General features: G+C 43.5%; 1 protein-coding gene across 5 annotated transcripts; it reads right to left on the reverse strand.

The window, feature by feature from the left end:
* Positions 1 to 405: 405 nt before the first annotated feature.
* Positions 406 to 13,001, reverse strand: LOC309797567 (U3 small nucleolar RNA-associated protein 25 homolog). Of its 5 annotated transcripts, none has more exons than XM_082646067.1 (6): positions 12,531 to 13,001; positions 11,374 to 12,224; positions 10,437 to 10,669; positions 8,377 to 8,547; positions 3,839 to 4,249; positions 406 to 1,859 (listed from the first exon to the last, which is right to left on the reverse strand). In XM_082646067.1, the coding sequence occupies exons 5-6, from the start codon at positions 4,043 to 4,045 to the stop codon at positions 1,608 to 1,610; spliced, it is 459 nt and encodes a 152-aa protein (XP_082502193.1). In that variant the 5' UTR covers positions 4,046 to 4,249; positions 8,377 to 8,547; positions 10,437 to 10,669; positions 11,374 to 12,224; positions 12,531 to 13,001; the 3' UTR covers positions 406 to 1,607. The 5 variants fall into 5 exon arrangements, with proteins under 5 accessions (XP_082502193.1, XP_082502191.1, XP_082502192.1 ...); XM_082646065.1 differs by having other exon boundaries at positions 12,521 to 13,001; XM_082646066.1 differs by having other exon boundaries at positions 11,374 to 11,413; positions 12,116 to 13,001.
* Between the last annotated feature and the right edge of the window lie 412 nt (positions 13,002 to 13,413).

The raw sequence follows: 13,413 nt of genomic DNA on the forward strand, positions 1-13,413 counted from the left end.
ACCCACTAATTCAAAAAGATATATGCACTCCTACGTTCAATGCAACATTTATAATAGCCAAAATATGGAATATGGAAGCAGCCTAAGTGTCCACAGATGACAAATGGATAAAGATGCGGTGTGTACACACACACACACACACACACACACACACACACACACAATGGAATATTACTCAGCCATAGATGAATGAAATCTTGCCATCTGCGACAACAAGGATAGACCTTGAGAGTATCACAGTAAGTGAAATAAGTCAGACAAAGACAAATATCAACAGCATGTGACTTCACTTATATGTGGAATCTAAAAAACAAAAAAACAGACGGATAGATACAGAGAACAGACTGGTGGTTGCCAGCAGGGAGGGCGGGGTTGGAGGGTGGGCAAAATGGATGGGGGAGATCAGGAGGTATAAAACTTCCAGTTATAAAGTGAACAGGTCACAGGGATCCAATGTATGCCATGGGGAATATAGTCAATAATATTGCATTAACTTTGTATGGTGACAAACGGTAACTTTACTTATTGTTGTGATAAGTTTGTAAGGTATATAGACATTGAATCACTATGTTGTACACCTGAAACTAATATGTCAATTATATATCAATTAAACAAAAGACTGATTTATCAGCTCCTTGTTGGCCGCCTGCATATGTTTAAAACTAACTGTAAGCTCTAATCCCCTTGCACTGCACACTCCGGCCATGCTAAAGCCTCTGAATCCTAAGTCATGCCGGTTTATTCACCCTGATGCCTCCACACTTGCCATTTCCTGTCTGAAACTTTTTCTTCCACTCTCATCGCTCTACTTTGTACCTGGCTAAATCTGACTCAGGTTTCAACATAGTATGGATGGTACCTCCAACAGAAGGCCTTCCCTAACAGTCCTGAGCCCATTTTGAGTAAGGATATTTGCTTTAAATACTTTAACTAGAACACCCACTATCCTCTAACCGTAACACATCTCATCCCATACTGTCTGATTTGTCTTAAGGCTGGACTTGCTTAACAGTAACTTTTAATTCCATATCTCCAGCTTAACAGTGCCTGGCACATAGTAGATGCTTAATAAGTGGTAAATGGGCATACGTGACTAATAAATATTTTCCAGGAACTTTTTCAATGAACAAGCAACCAAGTACATGGGAGCTGAATGACAAACAAGCAAAAATGTGCAAAGCTGGGTGGGAGTCAGTAAGTCCAGAGTGGAGATAATTCAGGTGTGGGCACTCCACATGGCAGGCAGGAGGGAAGTCCATTACGTACAGATGCTCTAGTTTATTCATCTTCCCCAGACTGACCCACCCAGCCCCATCAGCTCCAACTCCCCCAAGAAGCCCTGTAGCATTGACTGTGAGCTACCAGCTATAGGCATGCTGAGACATTTGTTATAAACATGCAGGTGCCTTTCATACATGCCTTCACAGACACTCCATCCCATTAGCCAAGTATGTACCCCATTAGCCAAGGCAAGACTCTCCCCTGGCAGACGAGTGGTCTCAAATGCGTCCTGGTTCTGCTAGGAGGCTGAGACAGTGACCCTCTGAAAGAATGCCTAATTCCAGGCTTCTAGCTTCCAGCTATGTGCACCTCACACCTCAGGTCCCTCAGGGTCTCAGTTTTGACAAGGAGGAATTACCAGTCCTGAAGTGGTCATCGATGTTGCCGACAAATACAGCTTCATAATCCTCAGGCCTCTTCAGGTTGGGTGGTCTCTCCTTGGGATCTGAGCCATACTCTCCATTAAACCTCTTTTTGTTGCTTACAATTATTTTCTTCTTGCTGTCGCCCTCAAGAAGACAGATGAAGAGCTGTACCACCCGCAAAGCAGCTTCCCGGAATGGCACCACTATCGGCACCTGTGGAGGGAGTGATGGGCAGCCTTGGAGGGGCAAGGGGAAGGAAGGACAGCTCGAGGTGAGCCTGCTGGGGACCTAAGGAGCCCTCCGTTCCACAGCCCCTGGCCAAGGACCACATCCGTGTCACCCCCTTTACATAGGACCTGGCTCAGTACTGAAGGCTGAGCATCTTTCCGACCCACAGCACCATGTCCTATGGACTTCAATCTCATGGCTCCTTGGGGTGGGGGTGGGGTTAATTCTTAAGCAGAATGTAGAAATTTTATTTATTTATTTATTTTTTTTGCGGTACGCGGGCCTCTCACTGTTGTGGCCTCTCCCGCTGCGGAGCACAGGCTCCGGACGCGCAGGCTCAGCGGCCATGGCTCACGGGCCCAGCCGCTCCGCGGCATGTGGGATCTTCCTGGACTGGGGCACGAACCCGTGTCCCCTGCATCGGCAGGCGGACTCTCAACCACTGCGCCACCAGGGAAGCCCAGAAATACTCTTTGAGGTAAGTCAATGCCGTTAACAGAGGTGTCCATTAGCAAAAACCCAAGGGCATAAACACACAAAGCTCTTTGAGGACAAGAAATGTTACTCATTTCTGTCTCCCACAGAACTTAGTTCAGTATTTTGATCCGTAAGACCCAAGGAATATGCTGAACAAATGAATTAGATGTATTAAGTAGAGAATAAAGTTAGTAAGGAAAGGACTAAAGCATCATTACTTTTCTAGTACATTTCCTAGTACATTTTTCAGAAATGATGATAAAGGATTTCTGAAATAAGATGATATTTCAATGGGAAATATAGGATTCAGTTTTCCAAACATTTCCAAAAGTGCTCAATTTTAACTGTTGAGGAAAAAAAAACAGAAGATGCTTAACAAATGATTACCTTCTAACTACCCTTGTGTAAACAATACAATCAATGGATATAACCCCAGTCAGATCAGACAATTCACCAAATTCTGAATGTGACTCATGGGTAATCTACCTCATATTCTATTTTGCAATTCTAAATGGAAACAGATAATCTTATTATCCTGATGTTCAAGATTCTGAGATAGTTTCTCAGAAAGGCAACCAGCACAGCCAGAGGGGTGTAGTGATTCAGTTTGGTACAGTGCAGGGATGATGGATCAGTTTTGAAGAGGGCCAAGTTACTGTCCCGGCTGTCACACTAAGTAAGTGTCTAGGCTTTGGTTTCCCCAACTATCAAACAAGAGGGTTGGACTAAGAAATCTCTAAGAGCCATATCAGTATCAAAATCCTAAAATCCTATTAAGCCCAATGAGAAGAATCTAAGAAGATGAGGCTTCTTCAATATAGACACAGAGGCTAAAGGGTAAGGGGGTATGGGTGGCACAGTATCTAGCTCCAGCACATCATGAAAAACGTAGACAGAATTCAACGACGTAAGCTCCCAATCCACTGGAGCTTAGGCTTATGAGCCACATAAATGTAATCATCACTTTAAGCAGTAATAAGGATACAATGCAAAAACAGGGATTTTGTTTTCCAAGGTCTACATATTTATGTGGCTTAGTGAAGGGAATCCTTGGTTCTAGTCCTGTCTCTGCTACTTTTTCTCTGGTTCTCTTTAGCAAGGTCCTCTACGAATCTGGGTCTCTGTCCACAGGTGTAATATGTAGGGATTGAATAAAAGGCTCCTTAAGGTCCCATCCAGCTCTGACAATCACAAAGAAGAGATTTATAGTGGAGTGTTACTTATGTAGGATCAGGGTTTATCTTTAAGGAGAGAATTATCATGGAGGTACCTCCTACTCCACTTTCCAGTTAGATCTGCTGTTAGAGACAGTCCACTGAGCTGTCTGCAGCACTGCCGTGACATTACCTGGCCCATCTAATATGCTCATTCTTGGACTCATTCATTATTCCAATCATTAAACCATCTGAGAACCTGCTAAGTGCCAGGACCCATATGTTAGAGCCTTACAGCCTCCTTGAGGGCAAAGTTCTGCTGCTGCCACTCACCTTGGGCCTCGTTAGCCCTTGGTCCCTGAAGTCATCATCATCACCCAACCCAAGTTTCTGGCTTCGGCATGTGCTGTTGTTGGCAAGCACCTGGGCATTGGCTTTGAGAACGTGATTTATCACATGCAGGCAGTACACGTGGCGGATCTCTTCCCCTTTCTTCAGGGCAGTCCTTTCTGGGTAGAACAGGTCCCGGTAAGAATTCATAATTAAGAAGAGCTCTTTCTGGAGGGGTGTGAAGGGGCTACTTGAATTTGGGGGACAAGAGGGGAACTGGCTGTTGGTCTTGATCCAGGTGGATTCCAGAGGCTTCTGGAGATGAAGTGACTTTAAGTCAATGTCCTTTGGGGGTTTAAAGGTTTCCAACTGTTGAAACCTGGATGAAAAGACAAGCTGGCCCAGGATGGGCCACTGTGGGAGAAATGATCAAGAACTAAGTTAGAAATGAATTATAGTACCTTACATTCATATAATGCTTTATAATTTACCAAGGCCTTTCACAACTTACAGATCCTCTCACTTTATCCTCACAACAACCTTACAAGCTAAACACTATAATGCTCTTCTTGCAGTTTAGGAAATGCTGAGGTTCAGAGGTTATAGGATTCAGACAAACAGAGGAGAACAGAGCTAAGGGTTAGAGCCCAAGGTTTCTGACTTTAGAAACCTTGTGAGCTCTTCACTAGATCAGTGGGTCACAAACTGTCCTGTGGACCACACTGTAGGAAGTCAAAATTTACTCTAGACAAAAGAAAAGGGGGCCCAACGGTCAAATAACTTCGGTAACCACCACAAAACCTAATCCCCCTCAGGGAGAGTCACAAGCAGATCGGACACTAAAGGTTCTGCTGAGTCCTGTAACAAGGACTCCATTCCACTTCGTTTGACCCAGAGTTTTCCAAATTTACTTGGACGTGGAACAAGGTTTTTGTTGTTGTTTTGGATTTTTTTTTTTTTTGGAGACATATATTAGAATTGAAAAGAATAGTATTTTGTGGAATACCAGTTTGGGAATTTTTGCACTGTAACAAAACTGCTGATCTTAGCAATAAAGAAAGGATGACCTCTGCAATAAAAAAGAATTAACTATTGATATATGCCAACAACTGGGATGAACCTCCAAGGAATTATGCTGCATGAGAAAAAGCCAACCTGTATGATTTTATTTATATAACGCTTTTGAAATAACAAAATTATAGAAATGGAGAACAGATTAGCGGTTACCAAGGGTTAGGAATGGGGGAAGGGAGGTGGGTGTGGTTATAAAATGGCACCAGGGAAGAGGAGGGATCTTGATGGTGCTGGAAATGCTCTGTATGTTGACTGTGGTGGTGGCCAGGGCAACCTACACGTGATAAAACAGTATAGAACTAAATAACACAAAGGAGCAGGAGCAAAAGTGAGGAAATCTGAATAAGACAGGTAGGTTGTATCAGTGGAAATTTCCTACTTGTGATATTGTACTACAGTTTTGTAAGATGCTACCATTGGGGGAAACCGGGCAAAGGGCACATGGGATACCCTTGTATGATTTCTTACAACTGCATCTATAATTATTACCTCAATAAAAATTTCAATGAAACAAGGATGACCAATTCTTATGAATAGCATCAGTGGTGAAAAAAAAAATCACCGAAAAAAGAAGCAAAAACTGCTCCATACTGAATAATTTAGGTGTGAACTTATCTCAGATATTTCAAACAAATGAACAGCAGTAGCTACTGTCTGACTGAACACTTTGTACATGTCTTCCAGTAAACTAAATTACTTTATTTTGATGCAGGCATTACTGTCCCCCTCTAACAGATGAGAACAGTGAAGATTAAAAAGGTAGATTAACTTGCCTTAGGTCATGAGATAGCCCCTTGCAGACGTTGGTCTAAACCCTGGTGTACCTGTCTCCAAAGCATTCTTATCTTATTGGTCCCCACCTTCCAGCTTCCCAGTGCCTTTTCTAGCTATGCCTGTGCCTTACTGGGCTCTTCCAGTCTTCCTCTATCTTGCTCCCTCTCAAGCCATCTGCCACAGGTGTGTATCATACATTCAGGGAGACCACTAAAACCCAAGACCACTGCTTGCTTTTAGCTGGTGGGTAGTTTTGGGATTTGTGGCAACAGCCTGGATTTCTTTTTCTTTCAGTTCTTTGTTTACATGTTGTGCAAATGGATCTAATTCAGAAATAAAGAATATTAGAACACTTAGGGCAAATGACAGGGATTTTCCAGTCTTCCCCTGTGAATGACATCCTGTTTTCATGATGTTAACTCATCTTTTTCCCCATCAACTTTCCCCATCATTTATCCCAGTCCAGAGCTTAAAAGTTTCTGACAGGTTCATCTCCCTAAAGCATTTCTTTAATCACATTATTCCCCACCTCAAAAACCTTTGAAGAAACTTCTTGGACTGAAATTCAACATACACCTCTAACCTACCTCTCTAATGTAATTTTTGAATTACATGGCTCTCAAATTCTTCTGCCACTGTGGCTTTCCTTCCTTTAACTGAAAATTCTATCCTCTTGTTCACCGCATTTCTATATATCCAAATAGTATCCGTTGAATGTTACCCCCTGACTCACAATAAATAACTATTTCCCAAGAGCCTACTGTGTCAGGCACAGTTCTGGCTCCAAAGAAGCCATCTCTGGTCCCCTATAGACAGTCATCACTTTCTCTCAAGCGCCCCACCCTGCCCTCAGTTATCCACACCAACACATATATGTGCATGTCCTACCTCACCTAACTAGACTGCAAGATCCCTGAGGGCAGGTACCACGTCTGATTTAACCTGCACTGGAAGACAAATGTAAATGCTCAACACTCAACTGAGGTGAACAAATGATCAAAATGGCAGGGTCAGTGCTCTGCACTGGCCACCCAACCTTCTCTTCCAGCCCCACTCATGTAAGAAGCAAAGTTAAATGACCCATTCAGGGACCCAGGTAGTAAAACTTCAAATGCAGTGCACCTTATATTAAGACCTAAGATAAAGGTGAACAATAGGAAATAAGAATTCTAGGTGATAATATATCAGTACAGACCAAACAACCAGAGAAACTTTAGGATAGTCAAGCCTCCTAATGTTTCCTCCAGGGTTTTTTTTTTTTTTTTTTAACTTTTTTTGAGTTCAGAACGCGGTTTTTGCCCAAATTCTACCTGCTACTTCTTCCCCTTGTCTAGAATAGCTAACAGAACCAAATGAGGATTAAAATTTCAACTTCAGTGGCACCGCTGGTTGAAGAATGGCACTGGGACCAAAAAAGGCAGTCAGGACGCAGAATGAGACCAACCTGACGTGCCCACCCAGGCACAGGCTAAGACACAGGACCTGAGAGACAGCAGAGCCCTGCCTCAGCCTACCACAGGCTTGTCTAAGTAACAGTCATGGGGACAGAGGCATGGCCCAGTGTTCTGTATCTTGACTTTGGCGATGACAATATAAATATACACATTTGTCAAAACTTATCGAATTGTATACTTAAAATGGGTACACCTTGTTGAATGTAATTCATACCTCAATAAAGTTGATTTTAAAGTTAAATTAAACAGTCGCCTATGGGGACTTCCCCAGTGGCACAGTGGTTCAGAATCCGCCTGCCGGGCTTCCCTGGTGGCGCAGTGGTTGAGAGTCCGCCTGCCGATGCAGGGGACATGGGTTCATGCCCCAGTCCAGGAAGATCCCACATGCCGCAGAGCGGCTGGGCCTGTGAGCCATGGCCACTGAGCCTGCGTGTCCAGAGCCTGTGCTCTGCAACGGGAGAGGCCACAACAGTGGGAGGCCCGTGTACCGCAAAAAAAAAAAAAAAAAAAGAATCCGCCTGCCAATGCCGCGGAGCAACTAAGCCCATGCGCCACAACTACAGAGCCTGAGCTCTAGAGCCAGCGAGCCACAACTACTGAGCCCATGTGTCACAACTGCTGAGCCTGCATGTCACAACTGCTGAAGCCCGCGTGCCTAGAGCCTGCTCTCCACAACAAGAGAAGCCACCACCGTGAGAAGCCCACGCACTGCCACAAAGACCCAATGCAGCCAAAAATAAAGAGAGAGACTGGGGAGACAGGGTGGAGCTTTCTGGCTTCTGCGGTGCTTCCTGGTAATAAGGACCAATCAGATTAGCCACTGCCGGGTCTCACAAATCTGTAAAATTACTGCTCCAGTAAGGAAGAGCAAGTGAAGGATAGAGAGAAAAATGCAAAGTACTTTTCTCCTCTTTCTCTCCCTTCCCTGCTTGGGGAAAAAAATCAGAAGTCTTCCCCTGACCCCAGCTGTGGATCGTGAGCTTTGAGGAACTGGCCTTCCGTGCTATCATTGTTCAACTGTTTGTCCTCATGAACAGCCGCGCCCACTCGCAACACTGCCTAACCCTGAAAAACACAAAAGATCTCGGAGAAGCATTTCTTTCCAGCTCTACATCTAGCTGCTAAACTATCTGTTTCTATTACTGCTCATTCCAATAACAAGAGATTTAACAGGTATTAGACCACAACCACCCATACTAAGCACCAGCTGAATTCAAACAACATGAGCTGTGCTCTGACCTTGTGATGCTTTCAGAGAACAGTTGCCTCCTCTTTCCTCTTCGAGAAAGTTGGTTTCTAGGCTGAAGAGTGACTCATGTTTTGCATCTGTAAACTCCTTTGGGGATTCCTCTGCTGTGCCAGGTGGCCCGTGCCCATCTTTTCCCTTAGGGTCAGCAGGTAAGGCCGCATCTGCAGTTTTGATAAAACATTTTGTGAAATTATTTACTACTCATAATTACACTTCTGTTGACAAATGAAATCTAATTCCTTAGGCTATCATTTACTTTTAAGCAAATTCAGGTAGAAGACATAAGTTTCAAAACTGAGCTTGACTGCTGACCTAGTACATGTAAAGATGTTCAAATCAGCGTTGATATAACAAATAACTAGAAAAAATGATTTCGTCATTTCTATCGAAGGGGTACTAATTAAATTACCACATATTATTTACAATGGAATACTATGTGATTAAGCTAATGTGAACCCACAGTTACACACGTTATATCATTAAAGAAAAAAGTAACTTACAGAAATGTATGAGGCCATTATGCACATACACACAAATATATATTCACTCATATATCCATAAAAAAGTAGCCTGGAAGGTTCTATAAAATGTTAAAGGTGTTCATCCCAGGGTGGAGGAGATATACGTTAACTATATTACCCTCTTAAATTTTTACAGTAAATATATATTACTTTTATAATTTAAAAAACCAAACTTTTCATTTTTAAAAACCTAAAACATGAAAGAAAAATGGAAAACCAACAAAATTTAAAAAGTCCCTAAGTCTGAGGCAACGATTTTTTTATCCGAGTACAAGTGATGAATGAAAATACTAAGAATGGTGTGTGACACCTTAGAGACAAAAATACAGTAAGGCAAATAGGCATTAAGATAACAGAATATAAAAAGTTCCCCAGATATATTCAGACAATGGACTACTATTCCAGTAATAAAAAGAAATGAATTACTAATATGAACTACACGGATGAGTCACAACAACATGAGGAGCCAAAGAAGCCACATGCAAAAGGGTACTTATTGTGTGCTTCCATTCATATGAATTTCTAGAAGAGAAAACACTAATACATAGTGAAAGAAAGCATGTCAGTGGTTGCCTGATGCCAGGCCTGGGAAACTGACTGTAAAAGGACAAGAAGGAACTTTTTGCAGGTATTGGAAGTGTTCTGTATCTTGACTTTGGCGATGACAATATAGACAGACACATCTGTCAAAACTCATCAAATTACATACTTAAAATGGGTACACCTTGTTGAATGTAATTCATACTTCAATAAAGTTGATTTTAAAGTTAAATTAAAAAGTCACCTATGGGGACTTCCCTGGTGGCACAGTGGTTAAGAATTCGCCTGCTAATGCAGGGGACGTGGTTTCAAGCCCTAGTCTGGGAAGATCCCACATGCCGCAGAGCAACTAAGCTCGTGCGCCACAACAAGAGAAGCCACCACAGTGAGAAGCTGGCGCACCGCAACAAAGACACAATGCAGCCAAAAATAAATAAATTAATAATAATTTTTAAAAGAATAGTCACCTAGATGTCCGAGTGAGACAGAGTTCCTTTCAGCTTTCAATCCCAGCTCTTCTCTGAAGCCTCCCCTCATGTACCCTGGCAGCATGTGACCACTTTGCACCTCTTTAACACCTTATATTTATCGGTTCCATTCAGATTTGATGCTTGAAAAGTTTTGTATATTTTATGTCTATCTTCCACTAAACTTGGTTCCTCTAAGGCAGGAACAATCATCTCTTTCATAAATTGAGACCATTACAAAAACAGAATTATGTTCCCTTTCCTCTCAATCAGGGGAATTTGAAGTAGGATTGATGAAATCCTGGAAATCATAAGCAAAAACGTCATTTCTGCATTTTTATGGCCAGAGGGTCCTGTGTTTTCATCAGATTCTTGAAGATATCACAGAGCCCAACAATGTTAAGAATCTCTGCTTTGAATCCATGTGCTTTCACCCAGCTCTATGGTACAAGGCACCCTGCCCCTGGGGCAATCTGTCTGTGGTCCCTGCAAAGATGATAAACCCACATCAAAGACACTTACTCTTCCGCGTGTCAGTAGACTCTACTGCCGTCTCTTCCTCCACAACGATGTCACTATCGCCGTCTTCAAGATTCATTTCTGTCTCATCTGTAACACTGTCTTCTTCCTCTTCCTCCTCCTCATCTTCCTTGGAAACATCCTTTAACGTGGCAAGTAGTCTGTTGTAACCAGAAACTTGTTCTGGTTCACTCTATGCTTCACTTTCAGAACTTGGAAGTATCTAAACCCTCTGACTAAAAGGAAAATGGGGATTTTAAAAACAAAAATTATATTGTTCTTGTTGCTACCCCACGACTATCATCAGGCCCACAGTGGAACCAAGTTCAGACTTTTCTAAATAAAAACTAGCTTTTCTGCAAATATGCAATCCTATCTATTCAACCAAACCTAGCACCAAATTTGTTTAAAACAGCTAATCTAGCTATGATTCTAGAAGCTCTTCCTCTTCTTTGAACTGCTAATGTTCCACGTGGGAAGACAGCAAACTAAACACATGGAGCTTTAGGTTATAAGGCGATCTAACCTATGTGTCAGCCACTTGGCACCTTTAAAGGAGCAACAGGAAAACTTACAACAAAAAAGTGTACTTTATTTCTGAGTCCGTGGTAATGAAATAAGACCTTTGATGATTTTGCACTCTATTTTATGTTAAGCAAACATGACATTCCCTCTTAGGATTCACCAAGAGCCCTCTGGTAAGCCTCCTTAACAGGTTCTAACAGGCTACTCTCTCAGGACAGTTTCATACTCTATACTATATTAGTTATCACAATGGCATCTTAACAGACATCTGCACTTAAAACTAAGCAATATTACTAAAATATAGCTTACATCTAAAATCAGAAAGAGTGGAACTGTAGCCAAACATTATTACCATATATAATCTTAAAAGTAACCGTCCAGAATCTACTATCATAAAGAAGGTATAAAGCATTACCAGTTGACAAGTCTGTGGTTTTGCTTCCTTTCTGGAAACCCTGAGAAGAAACAGGCAATGTTAAACTTTAACTACTAGTATGTAGCAATTAGGAAAAGCCTAATGATACAACTTTAAATGAACATGGCAGACTATACCGTTATAAATACATTATATCTATTGTCAAGTTAAAAACTCCATATGCATTTGGACAGGTTTTGTAAGGATATGCCAAATAGATAATAATAGACGAATGAAAAGGTCTAACAAGACCACATGACAAATACTACAGTCACACAGTAACAGGCTCTCATCCAAAAGATGGGAAATTTTGGCAAATACAAGCCCTCGGGGTTCACCTTTTCTAGCAAATTTCTTAAGTAGATTATCCCTCTAACTGTTGATAAAGCAGCCCAAAGGGGTGGGATGAGCACTAAGATCATAACTGAGAGTCTGGACACTTATAGAGGAACCCACAACTACCCAAACATTAGTTTCCTCATGGTCATTGAATACATAGGTGATGTCGAGGGTCCCAAGCAATTCTATTTTTTTTTAACTTATTTAATTTATTTATTTTTGCCTGCTATGGCTCTTCGTTGCTGCGCCCGGGCTTTCTCTAGTTGCGGCGAGCGGTGGCTTCTCTTGTTGCAAAGCAGGGGCTCTAGGCTCGCGGGCATCAGTAGTTGCACCACCCTGGCTCAGCTGCTGTGGCTCGCGGGCTCTAGAGTGCAGGCTCAATAGTTGTGGCGCACGGGCTTACTTGCACCGCGGCATGTGGGATCTTCCTGGACCAGGGCTCGAACCCCTGTCCCCTCCGTTGCCAGGCGGATTCTTAACCACTGCGCCACCAGGGAAGCCCCCAAGCAATTCTTTAAAAACATATAAAACGAAAACAAGCTTATAAAATCTCCGCCCAATCGCCACACGGGAGGCGTGCCGTCTAGCATAAAACTACAGGCTCAACAAAGGGTAGGAAGACCGGTGAAGAACCCCATCTCAGGCGGGAAGCCGTCAGGATCCCCGGGCGAGCTAGGCCGGCGCCGGGGCAGCGTGGGACGCGGCGGGAGCTGCCCTGTCACTACCCCCGGGGCACCGGCGGACCAAACGCGGGGACACGCGGGCTCCCACCGGGAAAGGACGCCGGCAGCGCCGGTCCCAGCCTTGCCTCTCCATACGTGTCACAGAAGGGATGCTCCTCGCCGAAATCCCTTAGATGCTTCTGCTTTTTAGTTAGGGAGCTGAGCAGCTGGCTCCGGCTCCGGCTCCGGCTCCGGCTCCGGCTCCCGCTCCCGCGTTTGCCCATGGGGAAGACGGCAAGTCAGCCAACCTCCAAGAAACGCGTCTTGCACCTGGAAGTAGTCTCGTCAACCCACTCACGCGGGCTTGCCAACGGCGCTTTACGGCGGAAGCAGGGTGCCATAAAGCAGACCCGCTTTACGTCGCGCTTGTACGACAGGCGTTAGAACTTCCTGTTTCCCATTCCGCCCCCTAGCGAGGCTCTTTGGAAGCACGTGCACGCATGCGCAGCTTTTCTCTGAGCCCCGTAAGGAAGACAGGCAGGCAGGGAGGCTTCGGGCTTCCCCAGGTGGGTAAATGGGTGGGTGTACTTTGTGCGTCTGTTTTGGCTGTGAGAATCAGCCTGCATAAACGTGTAGTGACTGAGATGGTTGAATGCAGTGCCTTTATATTATGCCATAATACAAATACCAACTAACATTTAAGGCTGCCGGTGCATCTCAGTTCATCCTCACAACAACAGTAAACAAATAGGCCTTGTTAATAAGCCTGATATTGGAGATGAGAAAGCTGATGCTTACAAAAGGTTACATACACACTAGCAAGAGAGGAGATGGAAACCTAATTCTCTCTGATGCGACCACAGGCTTTTCCCACTAGGATCTGCCACATGCGTGTGCCATGTGAAGAATGAGGACGCAAGGCTGAGATTCCCGCCCTTTACCCTACCCCCTCATTTTCTGAAAGGATTGCAAGGGCCCTTGGTAACAAATCTGTTCTGGCATTTTTCATGTTAGAAAAGCAAAAACACATCCAGAGAGG

This window comes from Mesoplodon mirus (assembly GCF_964341445.2).
Source record: "Mesoplodon mirus genome assembly, contig: HAP1_SCAFFOLD_1383, whole genome shotgun sequence".
NCBI classification, from domain to species: Eukaryota; Metazoa; Chordata; class Mammalia; order Artiodactyla; family Ziphiidae; genus Mesoplodon; species Mesoplodon mirus.

What these genes read in the sequence shown, in the direction of transcription:
- LOC309797567 (XM_082646067.1), bottom strand. Translation starts at nt 4,045, where the DNA reads ATGAATTCTTACCGGGACCTGTTCTACCCAGAAAGGACTGCCCTGAAG. An exon ending in AAGGGCTAACGAGGCCCAAG is followed by an intron (nt 1,860 to 3,838) that starts GTGAGTGGCAGC and finishes CTCCCTCCACAG; the next exon opens with GTGCCGATAGTGGTGCCATT.